This window comes from Crocodylus siamensis, chromosome 15 (genome assembly GCF_052110815.1).
Source record: "Crocodylus siamensis isolate JL-2025a chromosome 15, ASM5211081v1, whole genome shotgun sequence".
NCBI classification, from domain to species: domain Eukaryota; kingdom Metazoa; phylum Chordata; order Crocodylia; family Crocodylidae; genus Crocodylus; species Crocodylus siamensis.
The window spans coordinates 55612447-55637656 of NC_143409.1; the positions used below are offsets into that span (position 1 = coordinate 55612447).

General features: G+C 46.2%; 1 protein-coding gene across 1 annotated transcript; it reads right to left on the bottom strand.

The window, feature by feature from the left end:
- Window positions 1-261: 261 nt before the first annotated feature.
- On the bottom strand, window positions 262-19590 carry LOC149853006 (epidermal differentiation-specific protein-like). Its single transcript, XM_090028759.1, has 2 exons — window positions 19491-19590; window positions 262-1929 (listed from the first exon to the last, which is right to left on the bottom strand). Exon 2 carries the CDS (start codon window positions 1865-1867, stop codon window positions 1334-1336), a length of 534 nt encoding a protein of 177 aa, XP_089884885.1. The 5' UTR covers window positions 1868-1929; window positions 19491-19590; the 3' UTR covers window positions 262-1333.
- Window positions 19591-25210: the final 5620 nt, after the last annotated feature.

The window sequence follows — 25210 nt, forward strand, 5'->3', positions numbered from 1 at the left end:
GGTATTTTGGGGATAAGAGCATATGAGAGTAATGCAGCAGAGTCTGAGCTTACTTCCTTCTCTTCCTTCTGCAACGAGATGTGCTCAGCTTGGTTCCTTTCCTTACAAAATAATAATAATAATAATAATAAAAATCTGGTTTAGACAACAAAGGCAATGAATATGGGGGGATAGAGCTCCTTGGGAATGAAATTTTAGTATTGGATCAGAAGACCAGGGTTTGACTTTTCAGCAAAATAACAAGATTATAACATATCAGTGTTAGCAGAAGAAAATATCTGTATTTTTTTTCCCCTCAAAAGCAGACATAAGAGTGTCAGGGAGGATGGGGCATGTAATGAATGGTTTTGACAAATACCATTAGAGTTGGAGCTTAGATCTGTTTTTAGATTATACTGTAGAAACATGCTTAAAGAAGGCCTTGTTTTACTTTCTCACAGTCCATTAGTGATGAACACTACCAACACTGAGATATCAGCCTTTTTCACCGGGAGAGGAATGATTGTCTGAGGAGAGATCATCATCAAGAGACACAATGGTCTTCAATTTTTTAAAACTTTTTGTGGGTTGCTGATTTATCCCTTCCCGATTTTATGTGCTGTTCAAGTTCCCATGTCCACCACAAATAGATTGAATCCATCCTTATCCTCTTTCCCACTGCCTGAAACTTGAAATGCTGGAATTCTCTCACTCTCTGAAGATCAGCCTCTTTTGTTGACTTCCTGTACTTCATCAATATGGATAACCATTCTTTTTTTTCGGATTATAATGAATCAGCTCAGTCCAGGGCCACTTCAAGAATTTCCCCAGGGTGGTCATTCATTTCCCCTGTCTTGCACTTCCAATTAAAAGAGTGTATCTGTGTTTATTTATTTTCTACCAGGCCTATAACTTCTAGGGCTTAGGCCATGGGACATCAGAGAGGCCATATGGCAACAAGGGGACGGAAGGAAAAGCAGAGCAAGAAGGGGTCAAATGTAAAAGCAGTAGTAGTTTCAGGCCAGGAGGCCCCTTAGTACAATTTGTAATCAGGGTTGCATGAAGTGTCTAGGGGTAGAAGAAGTATCCTGGAAATAGCCTGCAGTCATGGCAGAAAAAAGGAGAATGCAAAGCTGAGTCCCTTGAGAAAGTCTTAGTCAGGCCTTGGAGTAAGTGTCAGGAAACAAAACTATTGTGCTCAGTGCAGGCTGAGGGAAGCTTTCTAACACATGTTGCTTCTGTGACAGATGAAGGAATGCAGTGAAATCATGGACAGAACTCCAGGTCTCCTCCTTTCTCAGGGGGAAAGACTTCCTATCCAAGGGATCTTCATGATGGTAGGCTGTTCAGCCTGTCAGCAGTAATGTCCCCCAGGACAAAGAGGACGAAGAAATGAAAGTGAGTCATTGAAATTTAGAGCTCCGTAGTGTGGCAAGTTTTCATATTTCCGAGCAATGTAACGAAAGCCACTTCCATCACTATGCTCACACAAGAGCCAGACACCTCTCTGGACTTTGTGGGAAGACACTTGGTCATTGAAAAATCCCCTGGCAAGGTTGGTTGCTTCTGTCACCACCTTGGCGGTTCCTTGATAATTAGCATGTTCATAAAGTATGATCTGGGGATCACTTAGGTCTTCAGTAATTAGCTGGAGAGAAGTGATCTTGTCATTCATGGAGCTGCCAACATAAGCATGTTCTCCTTCCTCAAAGACCTCAAGCTTTCCTGTAAAGTTGTGATGTTCATAGGCAACCCAGGGCTGTCCAAAAACCTTCACAGAGGAGACACAGTCATTCCAGTCAACATATCCCAGGTTTTTGACATCAGAGGTGAGCTCTTTGGAGTAACCTTGGAAGTTTGCATGCTCATAGAGGATGATCTTGTTCATTTTGATGGGTTTCGTAGGATGATTGTAGTTGGTTCTTGGAAGATAAAGCTGTAACTGATATCCTGTGTGAGAGGAGAGGGGAAAAGAAAGAGAGAGAGAGAGGAAAGGTCATGACTCGAAGAGAGCTGCTGCTCAGTGGAGGCTCGCTTGCTAGGATATAGAATTAGAAGTTGAGTAACATTTGAAACAGTTACATAAGAACCGGTGGAAACCTGGACAAATTCTAGTAAATAGGGAGCAAACTACTGCAATTTATTCAATGGGAGTAATCACACTTCCCCCTCCCCCCCAGCCCATAATTGAATTTTAACTCAGCCTCTGGCTCTGTAATTCTTACTTGCCCCACTATTGAAAATTTTCTTTTAAAATCAAGAAAAGGTGGGATAAGCATTGGTTAGGCGTCATTTGGAAGCAGCATACCTGGACTGTGCTATTAAGAGAAACATTTGAAAGCCCCCATTAGACACTTCCTAGGAGACAACTGTTCAACTGCTGGTGTTACCTGTCAGCTCCATGTTTTTGGGGAACCCTGACACAGGACACAGACTGTCTGACTCACAAAGAATCGCCCCCTCCCCACCTAAACAGAAACTGATTAAGATGCAGTGAGAGACACACCTAAAACCCTCCAGATTAGGGTGACAAAAGTGCAACAAGTGCCCTAGGTCTCATTTGCATCTGAGATGGGAACAGATGACCATTCATTTACATGAGAGATGGAGAACAGGAAACCTGAAGCAGAGACTGCAGTGAATTCTGGGATGAGCAAAGCAGGGGAGCACTGCATGACGGGGAAGCTGTGCTCCAAATGCTAATCAACCCCCACACCCAGCTCAGCATTTATCAGACTGTGGGGGAATGCCGGGCTAGCGGCTCCGGCACCGCTTAGGGGAGCCGCGGGCTTTGCGGAGCTGTGCGAGCGCGCGGCTTGTGGGGCGGGATTGAGGTAGCTTTATAGCCGCCCTCAAGGTTCGCCGAGTTGGCACAAGTAGACGACTTAGAGTAAGTTGTTAGTTTTCTTATTCTAGAGGGTGTCCGTTGGTTCCCGAGGTTCCAGAGCCAGCCCTTGCGCTCCAACAGTGGAGCTAGTCCAAAGCTAGGTGCGGCTCCTGGCCCCATAGTCCCAGAACTGGTCAACGGCTCATGAATGGGATATACAGTACAAAACTGTAACATGGTGAATCATTGTCAGTTGTCGGATTTTCGAGGCCTTTGTCTTCGCTGGGGTACGCCCAGGCGGGGAGGCTAGGAACCGGTCTGTAGGATGATCAGGCCTACAGAGTTTTCCGGTCATCGTCTCTGCTGCTTCCTGCTTTTTTGCCTCTTTTATAGATGTTCGTTGGACTGCCTCTATGACACTAACTACGATATAAGCTAAGTATACAGAGATAGGATAATTCTTTTACATAATAGTTACTAGGCAGATTCTCTACATAAATGTCATTTCTGTAAAACTGACACTTTTTAGATAAGAAGTAAAATTTACAGAGTACAGGTGTGTGGCCTACTGCCAACAGAGAATAGTACTAGGCACTTGTTTAGACTAACTGTGAAGACTGCAAGGCAGCAGAAAGTGGTACCAGGCGCTTGCTTTGGTTCACAGCAAAGGCCTCAAGGCTACATAAATGTGAGAGTGCCACACGGCAGTTACACAGAAAAGAAATATAATATAAAATTGAAATAATATAAAACAGTTACATGCTTAATAATATAGAACAGTTACACAGACCAGTTGTAATCTGGATTTACAAAGGACTTTTCCTCCCCCCCCCGCCCCCACACCTCTAAGCAAAAGTAAGTTTGTTAGGTATCTCGGGCCGTACATTCCCCGGTCCCACTAAGGGAGGCCTATGTAAACTTAATTGGCTACAACTCGGTTGCCGGGTTAGGGAGTGCTGAGGCAATAGACCGAGTCAGAGGCGTATGGGCAACATTTGAACAATGGCACAGGGTTCATCGCAGCGTCCAGCCCATTGGAGCCCTGTCCACATGTGTTGTCATACTTTTCTCAAGACGATGGGTGGAAGCCCTCTCCGCAACAGGTTATGAACACTCCAATAAGTGCCTTAAGTCTGTTAAAAGACTGTAGTAAGATCTGGAAAAGTCATGCTAAGCTGAGGCTTGTTCACAACAAGTAAAAATCCAGAACCCTGATGCTGCAATCTATTGTTTCTGAAGACACCAAGAGAGATCCCATCAAGTATATCTGCTATCAAGCTGGCTCCAAGTAGATGTTTCCTGAGTATCAATCAAGTTCCTGAGATGTTCCACCCAGATAACCCCTTGTCAATAGAAAAGACAATTTGATTTACACTATTGAGAATGCTTGAAAGAAGCTGAACTGAGGGTATAAAAATCTGTAAAAGAAGCAGCAGTGTGTGCTGACACCACCCGCTTTCTTCTGGAGAGGCGGCAGGAGGCGGATCGGCTCCCTTCAAGGATCGTGCTGAGAACTGTGACCTGTCGGCTCTGCAACCAGAGTGCCTTGGGCTGGTGAGATCCCAGCTCGCTTGCTCTCTTCTCTTCTCTCTCTCTAAGCAGAGATTTCTGAACTTGAACTGTATTAGTTAAGCTTGAGCTAAGTTTCCCCAAATACTTAGTGAAACCAGGGTATACTGTGACTGTTTGTGTTTGTTTTTCCTTTGCATGTCTATCACTACTAGTGTCAATATACATTTCATCTACTTAGCAATAAATAACTTTTATAGTCAAACTGGTGGTAACTGGGTATATTTTGCCTTCTTTACTTCTCTTTCCCCACTTGCTCTCTAGCAACGCCCCTCTTACCTAAGCTAAAGATCCCTGGGAAGCCCAGAAATACTGTGGGGTCTGCTCATCAAGAGGCTAAAAGATTGGGACGTGCTGAGTTCGAAACCCATCAGGGGATCAGCTTGTACAGGCTGATTGACCCAGTTTGGCTCAGACGTGCCCTAATGAACTGAACACTGGCCCATGAGGGTGTCATCTGGACACCCAGCGGATTCAGAGGTATTCTGTTTAATTGTGTGCTTGTGTCTGACTGTAGTTATTGTTGCTCTGATGAACTGATTCTTGGCATATGAGGGTGTCGGCCTGTCCATGCTGAGCAACCCGGCCAGTTCAGGCGTGTCATGTTAAACTCTGTGTGTGTGTGTGTATGACTGATTTGGGGACGGGAGGAACCCAGCCCCACTGAACTGAGTCCTGCAAGATAGCTCCACGGGGGGTGAGGGCTTGCAGAAGGGAGAGATACAGCTCCATAATAGAAACACAAGTAACACAAGCAGCACATTGATAGAATTACCAAGACCCTAGCCCTAATAAATGAGCACACCCCAAAGTAGCGGGCAAATCTGGTAACACTGGCCAGCAGGTCAGATCCAACTTGCTGTGTCACATCACCCAGCTTGTTGGGCTTCCCATCAGTCCATAAATTTGGCAGTGTGCAAGCAGTGGCACTTCTCCACCAACACATTTCTGGAGCCATGGGGAACCCCAGGCCCTGCATGCTGGATTAAAAGCCACATCCCAGTGTGCAGGGCCATAGTTGGCATGGTATGAGCCCCAGGGTACAATCCTAGAATGATCGAAGTGGGGTGGGCCTTAGACACCCAGAAATGGAACAAGCTAATAAGGCATTGTTAGAAATATTATTAAAAATGCATTATTAATAGCTGTTAGCTCCCATCAATAGTGTTGTCCTTTGAATAAGCAAGGCTGCCAGCCCTCCTTGTCTCCTTAATGAGAGAGGGAAGGGGGGGTTGGAAACTGAAGGAAAAACTCCAAGAGCTCTCTTTGTTCTGCAAATTTACTATCTCTTTGTTACACTAAATCACACTTTCTTTGATAGCTCCCACAGTTCTTAGGCTAAGATAAGAATAATTGCAGTCTTAGCCTTGAAGTTAAACCCTCCATAACCTCCAGTGCTTTCTGGGCAAGCGTAATAACCTAATACATATTAAGCCTATCCGCCCCGCATACTTAAGTAGTTAATTATAATACACATGGGATGCATGATCTGACGTATTCTCATGCATGTTTGTATGAACCGGAAATGAGTTGTGAGAGTTCCTGTTTCTGTACACGTGCCAGAAAAGAGGGGATAAAAGCCTGCTAATGATTGTACTCAAGGGCAGAGGGTTTTGATCTTTTGTCTTCTCCCTCTGACCCTATTTGCAAATATATACCTTTTGTCTCACCAACAATGTGTGCCTAAGGATTTGTTATTCAATGAGCCTCCAAAGAAAACGAACCGAGAGAGAGTTTTTTTTACCTCAATCTGGCGCCCAACGTGGGGCTTTCTTTGGATAACTCCGGAGTTCGTCGGCACATCGTCTCTGCCCCCCTGGGGGGTTTGCGCGCCGAGCCTTTCTTTTTGGCTCGCCCTGAGGGGGGGCTTGAGGTGTGAGCCGGAACATCCGGAACACTAAGAGCTCCTATGCAAATTTTGTTTTTTTTTTGGAGTCTCCAGGTACACATTTTTGGCTTTGGATCGAGATCTCTGGGGTATCTGAGTGAGTATACGAATTCCCTTTGCCCAATTTGGTTCTGGGTCCGGAGCAGGAGGTGTGCATGTTCTCATGGTAAATCATCTGCTGTAAGGGACTTTTTGGTATTTGGTGTGCCTTGGGTGCACTTTTGTGGGCAAAATGGGTACGGTTAGCTCCCGTGTAGAAAACACGGATACCCCTCTAAGGTGCTTATTACGTCATTTTAATAAATTTGCAAGGCCGGCCGATTACGGAATAAAAATGAAAAAAGGTGATTTAACTAAGTTTTGTCAACTCGAGTGGCCAACATTTGGGGTCCACTGGACCCCGAAAGGATCCTTTGTGCTAAAAGAAGTGATAGCTATCCATGAAATTGTTATGCAAAATGGGTATTGGAATCAGTTTCCTTATATTGATTGTTGGTTGTGGGTGGTTCAAAATCAGCCACCTTGGATTAAGAATTACTTAGTAAAGTCTCATGTGATGCTTGTTAAGAAAAAGACTCGGGGGGGGGGGGGGCGCCTGTACTTCCTGAGTCTAATGAGGGGGGGAATTCTGAATTGGCTGAGTACCGGACCCGTGCTCCGGTTGCCCTGTCGGGTAGCGAAGATGAGTCAGACGCCTCCTCGGCATCCAGTCCTTCTGCACCACCGCCCCCTCCCTTAGAGAGACCACCACCGACGTACCAAGGCATACCTAATGAGTTAGAGCGTGAGCCTCAGCCAAGTGCCTCATCTGAATCAGGAAATAAGGGTTATTATTTGCGCAAGCCTGTAGAGTCACAGCCGGTGTTGAACTGTCCAATGCGAGAGGTTATTGGGGAAGGAGGCACTGCAACTTTTGTCTACACCCCATTTAGCACTTCAGATTTATTTACCTGGAAGAATCAGAGTCCCTCTTTTCGTGAAGACCCTGAAAAGATGAGGGATTTGTTTCGATCTATTGGGCAGACTCATCGACCCACTTGGGCTGATGTCCAGATGATGCTCCAGACCCTCCTAACCCCGGAGGAGAGGAGATTAGTGTTAGGTACAGCAGAGCGTATTGCGACAGCCAGAGTTGAGTCAGAGGGTGCTGCTGGTCGTACTCTGCGTGATACCTTCCCTGTAGAAGAGCCGAGATGGGATAATCACACTGCCGAAGGCAGAGAGCTGAGTGCACGGTATCTGGGAATTATAGTGGAAGCAATGGGAAAGGCAGTGCCTCGGGTTACCAATCTGTCTAAGTTGTATGAAGTGAGACAGGGAAAAGAGGAGGATCCCTCAGCTTTCCTTGGGAGGCTGTATGAGGCGTTTCGCAGGTTTTCGGATCTGGATCCAGAAGCCCCAGATAACCAGCGCATGGTAAATCTTATGTTTATTGGTCAATCTGCTGCTGATATCCGTAAGAAGTTACAGAAAACTGAGGGAGGTGCTGGGAAACCGATTTCAGAGCTGGTGGAAATTGCATATAAGGTGTATGGGAATCGTGAGCAAGTGCAGGAGCGCAAGGAGGATAAAAAGGCTCAGCGACAGATGGCAGCACTAGCAGCTGCTATAACTGGAGGGAACTCTGAAAAGGCTGGGATGCAGAAGGGGAAAGGAGAAAGAGTGGGAGCAGACGTTTGTGCTTATTGCAAAGAGAAAGGACACTGGAAAAGGGAATGCCCGAAGTTGAAGGAGAAGAGAGAGAGGGAACCGAGAGGTCACCTCATGCGGGCAGAAGACAAGGGTGAGGATTCAGAATGAAGGGGACAGGGATCTAAGACCACTACCCTTCGGGTTGGAGCCCGAGAAGATCCCATGGTAACCATTAGGGTTGGTGGCAAAAACTTTGAAGCCTTGGTGGATACTGGGGCTACATTTTCAATGATTCCAGAAAACCCCCCCTGTGCAGGAACTAGTGAACAGCATGTACTTGTGGAAGGGATTGAGGGAATGCAAACTCGACTCCCTGTTTGTAAACCACTCCTCACCAAGGTGGGAGACCATTTGCTCGAGCACTCCTTTGTGTATTCTCCAAGTTGCCCGGTTGCACTCCTTGGGCGGGACTTACTCACAAAATTGCAAGCTGAGATCTTTTTCAGAGACGATCAGATGGTGGTCCAGCTACCTGTCAAGCAGAGCTCGAACTATCAGATGGCTCTCCTGGAGGACCGACGCCCTGCAGTAAGTCCAGAAGATCACATGACCGGAGTAGACCCCTCGGTATGGGCTGATGGAACCCCTGCGCGAGCTAAGTTCGTCTCCCCGGTAAGGATCGTACTCAAGGATGGGGAGGGGCCCGTTCGGGTAAAGCAGTACCCACTCAGCCGAGCGGCCAGAGCTGGACTCAAGCCGTTAATAGAGAAATACAAGAGGTACGGATGGCTAGTGGAAGGGTCTTCACCCTATAACACCCCCATCCTTGGAGTGCCGAAGGCAGATGGGGTCTCATACAGACTGGTCCAAGACCTACGGGCAGTAAATAAGAAGGTCCTTTCAGACCATCCTGTAGTCCCGAACCCTCACACGATTTTGACACAAGTACCGGGGGAAGCTGAAATATTTTCAGTGCTAGATTTGAAAGATGCTTTCTTCTCTATTCCCCTTCACCGAGAGAGTCAAAAATTGTTTGCTTTTGAATGGGAGGATCCAGACACCTTCCATAAAGCCCAACTCATGTGGACAGTTCTCCCACAAGGATTCGTAGCAGCCCCTCATATTTTCGGACTTGCCCTTCAGAAGGACTTGGAGGAGTGGAAGGGATCACACCCCACAGTGACTCTCCTCCAGTATGTGGATGACCTGCTAGTTGCAAGCCCAAACTTGCAGCTCTGTGAGGAAGCCACCAGGTCACTCCTAAACACTCTGGGGGAAAAAGGATATAAAGTTTCTAGAGAGAAAGCCCAGATATGTCAGCCTGAAGTCACATTTTTGGGATATAAGCTCTCAAAAGGAGTCAGAGCCCTAAGTGCAGATCGCATACAGGCAATCCAAGGTCTAACCCCACCTAAGTCACCCAAGGAGCTGCGGGCATTCCTAGGGCTAACTGGGTTCTGTCGACTATGGATACCAGATTATGGTGGGAAGGCTAGACCACTGTATGACTCACTGACTAAGGAGAGTCTCACTGAATGGAAATGGAATAAAGAAATGCAGCATGCCTTTGATCTGCTTAAAGCAGCATTAACCCAGCCCCCTGCCCTGGCCATCCCAAACAGTAAAAAGCCATATCGACTGTATGTTCATGAGAATCGAGGGGTTGCATCAGGGGTGCTGACACAGCCATCGGGCCCGACCTGGAGACCCGTGGGATATTACTCAAAGGTTCTAGATCCAGTGGCACTCGGGTGGCCAGCCTGTCTTCGGGCTGTGGCAGCCACAGCAGTGGTTGTTGAAGAAGCCCAGAAGATAGTCATGGGTGCGGATATGGAAATACTCACTCCTCATGGAGTTCCCCAGATCTTAGGGACTGAGGGAGGGAAATTTCTTAACCCCTCCAGACAATCACGGTATGAGATATTTTTGCTCTCTAATCCAGGACTTACTTTCAAACATACTACAGCCTTAAACCCTGCAACCTTGCTGCCGGAGCCAGGGAAACCGATGCATGACTGCCTTGAGGTCCTAAATCAAACCACACAGGTGCGACCTGATCTTGCTGAGGACCCAATTGAGGACCCAGATGTTGAATACTTCGTAGACGGCTCCAGCTCTGTCATCGATGGAAAAAGACGAACAGGATGTGCAGTGGTAACCTTGGATAAGGTAGTATGGAGGGAGTCATTGCCGAGCTCATGGTCGGCACAGGCCGCAGAACTCACTGCACTCACCCGAGCATTACAGCTGGGGACAGACCAGCGGGTTAATATATACACTGACTCTCGCTATGCTTTTTCTACAGTCCATGCACACGGACTATTGTGGATAGAAAGGGGTTTTATTACGGCCTCTGGGAATAAAATTGCTAATGGCCCCCAGATTATCAAGCTACTAGAGGCACTCCAGCAGCCTAAAGAGGTAGCAGTCATTCATGTGCGGGCCCATGGGAAGGCTGCTGAGGAAAAGCATAAGCTTGGAAATGCAAAGGCTGATTCAGCAGCAAAGGAAGCTGCATTTATTGGGGGAGAAGTGGAGGAGGTATCCAAGCAGGCCATGTCCCATGCCATATGGCCAGACATCCAAGATTTAGTCCCACAGTATTCCCCTGAAGAAGATAAATTTGCACAAAGAGCTTGTGCAGAAAAGAACTCCCAGGGGTGGTGGATAGTACCAGGAGGGAAAGTCATGATACCCAGGCCATTGCTTCGGGAGGTGCTGCAACAGCTCCATGTAAGAACCCATATGGGAGGTTTGGCCATGGGTGATCTAGTGATCCGCCAAGCAGTAGCTCCAGGGCTATATGTAGAAGCTCAGCGCATTGCTACCAAGTGCATCACATGCCAGAAAGTAAACCCCCGAAGGAAACCCCCTGTGCCAATGGGAGGTAGACCCTGGGCAGCGTACCCTGGACAGGCATGGCAGATTGATTTTGCCGAGCTTCCACGGTCCGGACATCACGGGTTTTTACTTGTCATGGTAGACCAGCTCTCTGGTTGGGTCGAGGCCTGGCCCACCAGGACTGCCACTGCGGCTACAGTAGTGAAGTATTTGTTGCAGGAGATCATTCCACGGTATTCCCTGCCTGAGTCCATTGAGTCGGATCAAGGACAACACTTCGTGGGAAAAGTGGTTCAAGGAGTCGCGCAAACTCTCAAGGTTACTTGGAAATTACACACACCATGGAGACCACAGAGTTCAGGACAAGTGGAACGCATGAATAGGACTTTAAAGACTTTGCTCACCAAAATCTGTATTGAAACACGTCTTAAGTGGCCTCAAGCATTGCCGCTCGCCCTTACTTGCATTCAAAACACTCCCCGACGGGGCCTTAAATTAACCCCATATGAAATTATGTTTGGCAAGCCCCCTCGAGTCTTACCTCCTGGGATGCGAGAGAATGTAACTTTTGAATTAGGTAATAGTGAGCTTCATATGTACGTTATTGCTTTGCAGTCTGTCTTGTTTTCTCTTCACAGGTATGCAGCCTCCTTTCAGCGCCTGCCTTTAGACATACCGGTACATGACTTCTCCCCGGGAGACTGGGTCTTGGTGCAGCGGTGGAAGAAGGAACCTCTGACTGAGAGGTGGAGTGGCCCTTTCCAGGTACTTCTAACAACCCACACCGCTGTAAAGATCGCTGGCCATGACCGTTGGATACACCATACCCGTGTGAAGCGACATCCACAAGCGTCAGAGGACAACAACTCCCAAGACGAACTCACTCCGGAAGCTGAGTCGTCTTCGGAACAAGAAGCCAGCAAGTGGAGCTGTGAACCTACTGGTGATCTCCAAGTGTGCCTGAGACGGCTTAATCAAAGTTCAGAAAATTAGTCCAGAAAGTAAAAGGGAAAATATGGTGGGAATTATAATGTGCCTTGTTGTTATCTGCATAATGAAAGAAGCAGGATTGCATAGCCTTAGCCACTGGCCTATGCCCCCGCTTTCCCAAATTACTCCCCCAGGGACAAATTTGTATGTTGATATGATGGAGAGGATTGCAAGTACTTTTAATCTTAGCAACTGCTGGGCCTGTGGGGGGCTCCGAGAGGCCGGAGAACAGTGGCCTTGGAGGGCTTTTCCTTTGGCCCCAAAATGGTTGGTCAGTGACAAAGCAGATGTTAAGAGTACTGGTCAAGAATGGGATGAGAACCACAGCTGGGATCTTTCCCAAGTGGCATTGGGAGAGTACTGTATTAGCAGTAATGGTACAGGAAGGAGGTTAGGACATAGTCAGTGTACATGGACATTAAAATGGGCCCGAGTATGCAGCAGGTATGCTGATCAATGGAATTCTGTTGCCGTTAGGCTCCCAATCTCCACACAGATGCAAAATCTCAAAAGGACAAGAATATTACCTTTCGATCCTGACCCTACCAGATGTCAGGCATATGAAAAGACCCGAGGCGAACGATTTACCTACATTTATAAGTGGCAATGGGCACACCTGAATGGCACAGTGGCAAGGTTTAATGCATATTGGAGTGCCTTAAATGACACAAATGAAATAACCAAGTGCGAGTATAGGGATAAAGATGGCGTATGGAAATGTCAGTTTAAACTGAGTAACTATCACACTGGCCCTTTAGGGCATAAGGGCACCAAATACTATCCCCTTCTTTTCCACAGCCGTGACCCCCTAGCCTTGGGAGGGGAACACAGGGCCCTAAAAGGACATTATTGGATTTGTGGAAAGCGTGCCTATACGGTCCTACCACGAGGGTGGACAGGAACCTGCTATATTGGAGTAATTGTACCCTCTTTCTTTTTGTTACCATCTGAGGTTGGAAATAAGCTGGGAGTCTCTTTGTATGATGATTGGAACAGGGCCAAGAGAAGTATTGATGTAAGTTTGACACAGGGTGGCTCCCAAAAGTGGAAGGAGGATGAGTGGCCTCCTCAGAGGATTATTGAGTATTATGGACCAGCTACATGGGCTAATGATGGGAGTTGGGGCTACCGGACACCAATATATATGCTGAATAGAATCATCCGGTTGCAGGCAGTCTTGGAAGTAATTACTAACCAGACCGCCACTGCTCTCGAGTTGCTGGCCCGACAAAGTTCTCAGATGAGGGAAGCCATATACCAAAATCGAATGGCTTTAGACTATTTACTCGCAGAGGATGGCGGAGTCTGTGGAAAGTTCAACCTTTCTAATTGTTGCCTCCAAATAGATGATAACGGGAAGGTGGTCTTAGAGATTGCCAAAGAGATTAGGAAAATAGCCCATGTACCAATACAAACGTGGGAAACCACATGGAATAAGGACTGGTGGTTTCAATTATTTGGAGGACCCTGGTGGAAAAAAGTAGGGTTTGTGCTTTTGTGTGCTCTAACTGGTTTGATTTTTATCCCTTGTCTCATTCCTTGTCTTACTAGATTGATAACCACCACAGTAGAAGGAATGCAGGTTGCAGCAGTCCCTCTAAAAGCACAGACTGTAGCAAAGGTCATGGTCCTCAGAAAAATTCCTCGTAATTATCTTGATATGCCCAAATGAAGTAAAGATCAGAAAGCATCTTGAGGGGGGAATATTGTTAGAAATATTATTAAAAATGCATTATCAATAGCTGTTAGCTCCCATCAATAGTGTTGTCCTTTGAATAAGCAAGGCTGCCAGCCCTCCTTGTCTCCTTAATGAGAGAGGGAAGGGGGGGTTGGAAACTGAAGGAAAAACTCCAAGAGCTCTCTTTGTTCTGCAAATTTACTATCTCTTTGTTACACTAAATCACACTTTCTTTGATAGCTCCCACAGTTCTTAGGCTAAGATAAGAATAATTGCAGTCTTAGCCTTGAAGTTAAACCCTCCATAACCTCCAGTGCTTTCTGGGCAAGCGTAATAACCTAATACATATTAAGCCTATCCGCCCCGCATACTTAAGTAGTTAATTATAATACACATGGGATGCATGATCTGACGTATTCTCATGCATGTTTGTATGAACCGGAAATGAGTTGTGAGAGTTCCTGTTTCTGTACACGTGCCAGAAAAGAGGGGATAAAAGCCTGCTAATGATTGTACTCAAGGGCAGAGGGTTTTGATCTTTTGTCTTCTCCCTCTGACCCTATTTGCAAATATATACCTTTTGTCTCACCAACAATGTGTGCCTAAGGATTTGTTATTCAATGAGCCTCCAAAGAAAACGAACCGAGAGAGAGTTTTTTTTACCTCAGCATGACTACTAGATTTAAACTAAAGAAAAGAAGATGGTATGTGTCCATCTTTTACCCCCAACATCTGTGTGTTTGTGGCACTCATCTGGATATCTGGAGGCCCTGCGTTCCAGGCTCAATTGACCCAGAGGGGATTTGTACAGGACCTGTTTCACTTTCTACTGTATCACAGGTAAGCCATTACATCCCATTCCCCTGTCCCCCCTCCCCCCCAGCCCCGAGCTCCTTTTGAAGAAGCCACTAAGGTAGTCAGTGAAAAAAATCTAGGCCAGGGGGAAATTTCTCTCTGGTTTGGAGAAAGGGCCCCAGAGAGAACCCATGGCATGGTTTTTCAAGGCCAGAAGCCACCTCATTGAGCCACACACCCTCTAGCTTGCTTTCCCTCTTAGCCTTGCATGTCTGTCTCATAGCCTTTTCAAGTCAGTAGCCACTTTCTTAATTACCCCAATCATTGTTACTAATAGAAGGGAAATCACTAAACAGATTGACATCTTCACAAAAAATACAGCTGGCCCCAAAATGAAAAGCTTAACTTGAGGATCATTTGCAATTGAAGCAAATATCTTCACAAGTAGATTTATAGTCACTAGTAAACCAACTCAAGTGCTGTTTTCTGAAAAGAGTCCCGTGTTCATTAGCACAGAATTTGAGTCACCTACATAAGAAAAAAAAACACAATGAAAATACTGAAATCCAAGTTCAGACTAACTATGATTTCTGGCCAGCTTAATAAATAGCATGCAAATCAATGGTATAGACAGGTGGCAACTTGGGGAAGGATGGGGGCAAAATAAGACAGCTGCTGCCAATGGTTTTGCAATTGCAGCTGTGACAACCAGAAGTTGCTACTGTCCTTGTTCTCTGGATCCCTCATCACATCCTATACTGATGATTCAAATATCCCTACTACAGACTGAAACAAAAATAGGTAGATGAAAATATGTATACCAGAGTTTATAAGGGAGCTACTCGGAAGAACTATTTTTTTGTAATGTAGATGACAAAAATATGACTTGGTACATATTGCCTCTGTTGCATAATGTTATGAGAAGTTTGAAATGATATGAATACGATGCTTTTCCTGGTGATGATATTGTTTTACCACTGAAATACAGTTTAAATATTTGTACATTCCAGACCTCAGAGTAAAATCTAATGTACACATCTGTGTCTGAAAGCAGTGAATCCTCCATAAAATAGTTGCCTCTCCCTTCTCCTCCTCCCTTCTACAAGCTAACTTTATCGAGAGAAACGAAATACGATTCCTTGTTTGGTTCTAGAAGGTGAGAATTGAAAAGTTGCCACTGATGAAAATCCTTGTGAGCTGCGAGTCAAACAAGGAGATGTCATCCCTTCCTTGAAAACTGGGAGTACATGACAGAACAAACCCCAATAAGAAGTACATGTCCTTGTTTTTGTCCTTTCAGCATAATTTTTGACTAAGGAGAAGAAAGATGCCTCTCACATCATGTTCCCCAAGACAGAGAGAATGTAGGAATGTGCTTTTTCTGGCCTTTAGGAGGGGCAACATATAAGGGGATTGCTGTTCTATTTTGTGCACCTAAATATAACTTAATTAGGTGCATGAATGGCTTTTTTGATACTTACAGATAGTTTGCAATTCTCTAATACCTGCACTGGTGACACACAAGGGCACATACAGACTGAACATGCATAACAGGCTACACGCAGTTCAGACAGTTGTATATATACTGGGCATGGCTACACATATGAAAAATAATAACTGGCTTTACTGTAAATTTACCATTTGCAAAATGCATGTAGTAAATTTACTGCACAGTAGACTAGTTTGCTGTGCAGTAAGCACCTGTGTACGTAGACAGTGATGCTTTACTGCACCATAGATTAGTCTAAGGTGCACTAAAGCATCTCATGTAAATACAGCCACAGAGGCATAACACGGTAGTTCAGTGTGCTGGAAACCAGTGGCTACTGCCCGGCAGCTGGTGCTGCTGCTATTTCTGTGCTCCCTCCTTCCCAAAGGCAATGTCTGGGGCTTCTTCCCCACTTGTGTATGAAGTAGCATATTTAAAGTCCTTGAGGGGGAAGGAGGAGAAGGTCTCTCTCATGTGTTAGTCCAGAACATGAGTGGTTAGGACCCCTAGCCAGGAAGTAGGTGAGCCAAGCTTTATGGCCTCCTCAGTCAGGGTGGTTTTAATTTGCACCCCCTCCCCCCAACCAAAGTACAGCTTGTGATCAATCCTGAGTTACCCCAATAAAGTGACAGGGTGATTCTGTTACCCTCTCTCACTGAATAAGTACTCCCATAATAAGAAGAGGGATATCTGCACATCTCTGGAACATGATTCTAGTTCTATGTGCACCCAGAGAGGGCACTAGAATCACTACTACATTTTAGCTGGTAACTCAGGGTTTTGACACAAGTTACCTTAAATCCAGCATAAAGGCACTTAAAAAGTCATAAATTAATTGGCTGTTAAACCACTATAAATATCCTCTAAACATTTTAAAGATAAGCCACTTAAAAGGAGGTTTATCTTGGAAAAGTTTGGTTCATTCCATTCCATGGTGTTGTTTGAATGGTTAGTGGATGTAAAACACTCTGCTTTCATTCCTCCAGTACAGCCCCCAGCCACTCTACCCCTTCCTAGTCTCCAAAACTCTAGTGCTCACCTTCCGACTGCTCTGGGTGTAATTACCGAGAGACTATGGAAATGGAGAGACCTGCTTCCCCCAGCCACATGGTCTCACCATGGGGAGCTCAGTTTCACCCCACGCGCAGAGCCCAGGGGTGGGGGGGCTGCTTTTCCAGGGCTCTGTGAAATTGATGCAACCACTAGATGCTAAAAGCAGCTTAACAGCTCTAGGACCCTGAAACCAGGCAAATGCTTCCCCCAGCCCCAGGGTCTCACCATCTGGGCCAGCGAAGACCTATTTTCCCACTCCCAGCCTATGTGAACCCTGATGCCTTTGCCACCAATCCCCTGTCTGACACAACTGCAGTTGGCTGAGATTCATGCAAGATCTTAGTCTTCTAATTATTTTTTCACTTCTTTCTCTTTATCGCCACCTCTGCCCCCCCCTTCACTTCAAAAACTGTTTGAAGATTCATTTCTCCCACCCCCCAACTCTGTCTGGGCTCCTGCTGCATGTGGAGGGATGAAACCCTACTGGTTTCTCTGCCTCCCAGCTACATAGCACTCACTACCCTCCTCTCCCACTACAGGGGAGGAATAGAGCGTCCTGGCTTCTCTCCACTCCTTCACTGACCAGCCATCTAGTGGCAAGTCACAGTCATGCAGCTCTGAAACAACATGAAGCCTTCAGCTGAGACTGCTCTAAAAACACCATAATTTTATATCACAACATTTCACAGATGTCATAAGTTACACAGGTAACCTGTTCCAAAGCCCCCAGAGTTATGGTATGATCTTAATCCACCAATTTGGCTAGTAAGTAGACTTAGGCACCGGTGTGTGATTTTATTTCATGCTTTTCAAGGCCTAAAAATACATTTCTGCATCTCTTTATGTAACCTAATGCCACTTTACTCTTGATCATGAGCCAGAAAAAAAGAGGGGAGACAAAAGACCCTCCCACCTTTTGCATTAGCTGCTTTTGAGGGACCAGAACAGAATGGAACAGAATCACACCTAGGCACTGAATAGGTGAAATTGAATCTACCCTTAGTCTCAAGCTTCATGTCTGTTGTCCACTCGGTGGAACAGAATTCTTCCCTAAGCCCCTTGCCTGAAGATGCATGGACAGTTGCAGAAATATTAGGACTGTGTGAGGCTTCGGACTGTGCTTTGGATCAGGAGAGGCTTCGGAAGCTTTAGTGTCTGAAGCAATATGCCCAGATTGAAGCTCTGGATTTGTTAGGCTTTCCAAAGTGCTTCAGAGCTTCTGAAATGCTTCTGAAAAGCTTTGGAGCCACTTTGGAGATCCGGCCATAGGGTATAATGGGGAATCAATGAAATATTTGACTTTGTTGTTTTTTGTCTGATTTGGATGACATTTCCAGAGGTGGTTGCTCCTGCTGAGAGCATGAAGCCCCCCAATTTTAAAGAAGATAGGTACAGGGGTTCAGGGGGAACTGCACCCCAAATTCTTGAAAGCAAAACTTGTGTCATGTCTATGTGTTACAACACAGGGGGCTGAAAACTGCAAGCGTGGTAGCCCCTGCTGAGGCCATGAAGCCTGCTAAGTTTCAAGAATATCAGTGCAGGGGTTTGGGGGAAACTGCCCCACAAGCTGCGGACAAACAAAACTCGTGATATGGGTGACACTGTGTGTGTTATGCGCAACAGGGTGAAAGCTGCAGGGATGGTAGCCCCTGCTGTGTCTATGAAGTCTGACATCTGTTAAGGAGATCGGTGCAGGGGGGTTCTGGTGCCCTGCATCTCTAGCTGCTGAGAGGCAAAACTTGTGACTTGGGTGCTTGTGCAACTGTGTCTGTCTTGGGCGGGGGGGGTGGGGGACAATCAACAGCCCTAAGACAGACAGTTGCACAAGTACCCATGTCATGAGTTTTGCCTGTCAGCAGCTAGAGGTGCAGAGCCCCAGATCCCCCTGCACCTATTTCCTTGACAGCTGGCAGGCATCGTGGCTGCAGCAGGGGATACCATCCCTGCAACTTTCACCTTGCTGCGCCTTAATACACACAGTGTCACCCATATCATGAGTTTTGCTTGTCCACAGCTAGAGGTGCAGTTTCCCCCAAGCCCCTGCACTTATCTCCTTGAAACTTGTCAGGATTTGTGTCTTACCAGGGGCCACCACCCTTGCAGTTTTCACTCCCCTATGTTAAGACATGGACGTGACATGAATTTTGCTTTCAAGAATTTGGGGTGCAGTTCCTCTGAAACCCCTGCATGTATATCCTTAAAACTTATCAGACTTTGTTGCCTCAGCAGAGGCTGCCACCCCTGACGTTTTTCACCCCCCCCCCCCGTGGTGTAACACACATGTGACATGAGTTTTGTTTTCAAGAATTTGGGATGCAGTTGCCCCCAAATGCCTGCACTGATCATCTTGAAACTTGGCAGACTTCATGCTCTCAGCAGAGGCTGTGACTCCTGTAAGTTTCTTCCAAATCAGACAAAAAACAACAAAATTATAGGTACTTCATTGATTCCCCATTATAACCTATGGCCAGATCTCGGAGGCCAGATCTGAAGCCGGACAGATCTGAAGCTGGATTGAATAGCTGCCTAGTCACACAGGCCTAATTTCCATGACAGTTCAATTCCTCCTACAGTTGTTCTCAAATCAGCTCAAGGGAAGTGTTTGGCTCAAGTGAACTGTTGAGACTAAATCTGCACACTCCCAATAGTTCTTGTCTAGATGCTTTAACTCCCTCTCTCATCATTAGAGGTGGTCTGGCAAACAAACCCCTAAATAAGAGTCAGTCTAATGATTAATTATGAGTCTTACCTTTGCTTCTGGCTATAGCTCCTGCAACTTGGAGAATTCTCTGTTCAGGTTCCTTCCCCACACAGGCTGACCAGGGCTTCTCCTATCTGCAGTTTTAAACTGTTCTGAGGGAACGGAAGCTCAGCTTATCTCAGAACTGCCCAATAAGAGTTTAAGGTCCTTCCCATATCCGTTCAATGGCATATCATTCTGTTGTGATAATACCATAAAAGGTTATTGCGGCTTTTTTTTTCCTTTTTACTTGAGAGTGTGGTTTTTGATTTTGCCTCTCGGGTAGCTGAACTTGAGCACTTCCATGTTTTAAAACTGACTCTCACCTGCCATGTCTTGATCTAATTTGATATTATCAGTCGGGAGGTGTTACTAATGTAGAATGACTCTGGAAATATAGATATTTGTTTTTTTCAATTGATATCTCACTTCCAGCTCTTCTGGACAAACCCCAGACCTTTTACCACCAAAAGCTCCCCTGCCCCACCTTTCTTTTTTATGTAGGCGATCAGTTCACTTCATTGTGAAACAAGATAATCTTTTAGATTTTGTTTTATTTATTAATTTTCCAGGACACTTTGTTGTGTTTATTTAACGTAAAACAACATGCATAAAATTAGGTAAAGTCAACTATTGGAACTGTTTATATTTTTCTTTTATTAAACAACAAAGAAACTTCCTTCAGTCTATTGCTTCTTTTCTCCCCCGCCCCCACCTTTATTTATTTATTTATTTAGGCTCCCAGAGTACAATCTGTCCAAATCAAGATCCCAAATGAGATTGGGGAAACAAAACAGGAAAAAAACTAACTTGACCTTAATTAACTCCCTTGGGAATCTACCACTGTTCTTTTTGTTTGTTTGTTTCACAGCTTCTGCCATGTCTCCTCTTCTAGATGAGTTGAACTGTCTTCACTTCTTCAAGGGCTCCAGGTTTTCCCTCCCAGTTGAATGCCTGTCTTCCAGCTAGAACCAACTCCCGAGACCCCTCCATCCCAGTCTCCACACCATGGTTGCTCTAATTTCACATCTCCATTTGCTCTTGTTTCTTCAGCATGCCATGCCTCCACCACAACACTGCCTCCCAATTTCAAAGAACAGCTGCTGCAGAAGCTGCTGCCTCTCTCCCAGTGCAGTCTCAATCTTCATTCCCCCCCGACCTCCTTTCCCTCCTCACAGTTATGGGAAGGCAAAACAATGATTTTGTCCAAGATTCACAGCAGATCAGAACTTTGCTCAGGATACAGCCAAATAACATCTAAAATCCACATCCTGACAAAGAGGGGCATAGCATGACCTAAGTCATAGAAGGTTTAAGGATTAAAAAAAAAGAAACAATAGCACACAAATTTCATAGACATTAGGGATGCCCCTGGGGCAAGAATTCAGCTAGGATCAAAGGATTGCATCAAGCTAGACATCCAAATGTTTCTTACAAGAGTCCAGAGTAGGTGCTTGCACCACCTCTGGAGGCAATCTATTCCAGGCCTTGTAAAGAGGTTTTTCCTTATGTCTAGCCTAAAATGGTCTTGGAGGAGTTTGTGGCTGTTGGACCTTGCCATCCCTTGGGGTGCTCTGATGAACAGAAATTCTCCCAGATCCTGATGCCATCCCTTATGTACTTATAGGCAGCCATCAGGTCAAGAAGGGCTTTGACAAGGTATCCCATACCATCCTTATAAATAAACTGAGGGGATTTGCTTTGGATGATTACATGGTAGACTGGGTAGCAAATTGGCTCAAGGGTTGCACTCAGAGGGTGGTAGTCGATGGGTCGGTGTCAACCTGGAAATATGTGGGCAGTGGAGTCCCTCAGGGCTCAGTCAAAGGGCTGGTGTTGTTCAACATCTTCATCAGGATGAGGGGATGGGAAGCACCTTGTCCATATTCACGGAAGACACAAAATATCTAACACCTTGGAGAGGAGGAACCAGATTCAAACTGACTTCAGCAGGTTGGGGAAGTGGGCAGAGAGCAACAGGATGCAATTCAATAGGGACAAGTGCAAGCTACTGCACCTAGGGAGGAAGAACTGCCATCATACCTACAGGCTTGGGGGTGACCTTCTCACCTCCACCAAGGCAGAAAAAGATCTTGGAGTCATTGTTGACTCCAGGATGAACATGGGTTGCCAATATGATGAAACAGTTGACAGAACCAATCACGCCTTGTTGTGCATCTGTAGGTGCTTCACCAACAGGTCCAGGGAAGCGATTTTCTGCTTCTATGCAGCACTGATCAGACTGCAGCTGGAATACTGTGTCCAGTTCTGGATGCCACTGTTCAAGCAGGATATGGACAACCTGGAGAGGGTCGAAAGAAGAGTCACTTGCCTGATTAGAGGCCTGCACGGAAGGCCCTACAAGGAAAGGCTAAGGGACCTTAAAATCTTCAGCCTCTCCAAGAGAAGGCTGAGAGGGAACCTTGTGGTGGTGTATAAATTCATAAGGGGAGAGCAACATGAAGTAGGCGATGATCTGTTCACCAGGGCACTCCCTGGAACAACAAGGAACAATGGCCAGGGACTTGGCCCCAGGGCTGGTGACTCTCTTCTTGCCTGCCAGGGGCAGGGGGTCAGACTAGATGGCCCACTGAGGTCCCTTCTGACTCTATGAATCTAAGATATTAAAGAGGACAGAGTCTTGGGGGACCCCACTGGTCATGGTGCACCATGATGACTTACTTCCATTGATTATTACTCTCTTGGTCCAGCCTCAGAGCCAATTCCCCAGGCATCAGACTGTGATGTGGCCGAGGCCACAGTTGTCCAATTTTTCCATGAGTAGATCATGGGACACCAGATCAAAGTCTTTTTTTAAAGTCAAGATATATGACATCACTCTCTTCTCCCTTGTCTAGGTGATATGTCACCTGTCATAGAAGGAGATGAGATTGGTCAGGCAAGATCTATCCACAACAAACCTGTTCTGGCCGTCTCTAAGGATGTTGCCATCAGCCAATTTGTCTAGAATGGTCTCTTTGAAAATTTTTTCTAAGATCTTCCCCAGGTAGAGGTCAGGCTGATAGGTCTCTAGTTCCCTGGATCTACATTCCTCCCTTTCTTACAGGTAGGCACCACATTGGCCTTCTTTCAATCTTCGGGCACATCACCTGGGCACCATGAGTTATCTAACACCAAGGCCGGTGGTTGAGCTATGATGCCTGCCAGCTCCTTAATTACCCTGGAGTGTAAATAGTCTGGGCCAGCTGACCTGAACGTGTCCAGCCTCTCAAGGTGTTCCTTTACACAGTCTACAGTGGTGTAGGGCAACAATTCTTCCTCATCCTGGCTGTCCCATACTGTGTTGAGCAGGGCAGTCCTTTGGGGATGGTGAAAGACCAACACAAAATACCCATTAAACAAGTTGGCTTTCTCTTGGGTGTCAGTTGTCAGTTGTTCCATTTGGTTTAGTAGGGGTCCAACATTACCCTTGCTTTTCTTCTGACTCCTCACATATCTAAAAAAAAGGCTTTTTATTGTCCTTGATATGTGTAACCAGTTGGAGTCCAGTTGCAGCCTTGGTTTTCCTGGTTTGCTCCTTACAGGTCAGGACCAGTGCAGAATAGTCCTCATTTGAGGTGATTCAAGTCTTCCATCCTTTATAGGTCTTTCTTTTTAGACACAGGAGGTCCACAAGTTTCCTGCAGAGCCCAGGGGGTTGCTGTGTCCTTTTGCTACCTTTCCTCCAAGATGGGATTGACATTGCTTTTGCTTTCAGGATCACTCCCTTGAGGAGCTACCACTCATCTTGACCTTCCCTCCCCTTCAAGGTGTGGTCTCTTAGGGGCTCACCAACAAGTCTCCTGAGCTTGTCAAAGTCAGTTTTCCTGAAGTTGAGGACTTCTGTATTGCTGACTGACTTGCCAGCTATGTGGTGGATAGTGAAAGTGATCAGCTCATGGTCACTGTCTCCCAGCTTCTCTTCGATCATTAGGTCACTGACCCCTTTCCCAGTACCAGATAGTGCTTTGCCTCTTGTCAGTCAATAGACTTCTTGCATCAGATAGAGCTCATCCATGTACATGAGGAAGCTTTGTGACCATTCAGATTTGGCTGAGTGCTCTTCCCATGAGATGTCTAGGTAGTCAAAGTCTTCCATGACAACCACAAACTGGGAGCATGCAGCCTCAGTCAGTTCCTTGGTGAATTCTGGTTGAGCTCCTGTTCGTGATTAGGAGGTCTGTAGAAGACTCCTACCCTTGTGTCCTCTGTGCCATGTTCACCGTGGCTTTTAACCTAGAGGGTCTCCAGTCATCTACCCTGGATGTCAATGTTGGCTTGCAGGGCCATGTAGCTTTCCTTGAAATAGAAAGCTACTCCCCTACCCCTTTTATGTGCACAATCTCTCCTGTACAGGGTATAACCATCTATACCTGTGGCCCAGTCATAAGTGGAGTCCCACCAGGTCTCTTTTATCCCTATGAGATCATAGTCATTCTTGTTTAGCTGGAGAACCAGTTCCTCCTTCTGTGTTCCCCAAGCTCCTGGCATTGGTGTACAGGCATGTAAGTGTCCCATTGGAGGCCCTAGTCTTCCCTACAGTCCTAGGAGGATCATTCCAGGGCTGTGATAGGGGAAGATTCCCTTGAGTGCCTTGTAAAAATTGCCCAGTGGGCTTGCTATGGCGGTAGTCCCCTCATCCTCTGGCAGGCTCAGTTTAAAGCCTGGTTGAGCAGGTCAGTCAATCTGGCTGACAAGCGCTTCCATCTGGTCCTGTTGATTTATAAATGTCTAGCTTCTCTAGCTGTTTTTGCACCAGCTCAGCATCCACAGTGGGAAGGCTATCATTCCCACCATGCCCCCTGTGATCCTTATGTGGCAGAATACCAACTCTGTCTCTCCCCAAACTCTGCTATCTGACAATTTACTTATCATGGTCACCACAGAAGGCAGACTCCTCTGATCCCATCTGCTTCAGGTAACCCGAAGTTGTAACCAGAGCTGGATATATTCCTGAGGGAGGGGGAAACCTGCTTCCTCTGCCTACATGACTGGGAACACATACCTGGGTGGGGATCTTAAGATCCTTATTGTTCTAAGCAATGCCAACATGACTGGGAGGGGGCTAAAGACCCTGCCAGTCTACCCGGAAACCAGTGATGCATTTCAACTTGGTTAGCTGGCAGCCGACAGTTGCTGGTCTTCATTGAATTGGGTAAATGAGGTCATAAGGGTTATATAAGTGAAGGACTGCCCAGGAGGAGGGGCAGTAACCATGATGAAAATTCAAAGAGAAGCTGGACCATCTGAAACTTTCTTTCTCCTGAAACTCATGATTAATTAACTGTTTGCCTCCAGAGGGAATCTCCACCTGCTTCTGGATGATACTTGTAAGTTACCTGAGATCTAACTAGATATACAGCTTGCAGTAACTCAGGTGCATGAGCAAAGGATACCATGCCACTCTTTGCTCTAAGGGATTTTGCTCATATTGCTCTACTGTGTACCCTATTCCAAACCTACTCCTTGTAACCAATAAAGTTCTCCTTTGTACCTAGCGTGGGAGATTTATTGGGAGAGGGTCAGGATCATGCCTTGGGGTCCTGTTGGTTCAGCTGACTAAGGGAGAAAACTATTTGTGCTTCAGACTGAGGGAAGCACCCCAAGTTCTTGCAGTGGGTCAAGTGCCCTCAAGGACTACTAGGCCTGTGTTTCCCAGAGGGCACAGGTCCTAGATTAGTGCAGACTCTGGGTGGTGGTGACATTACCCACAGGCTTGTGGGTGTGGT

Excerpts from the sequence above, each read along its gene's own strand:
- LOC149853006 (XM_090028759.1), bottom strand. The coding sequence starts at position 1,867 with ATGAACAAGATCATCCTCTATGAGCATGCAAACTTCCAAGGTTACTCC.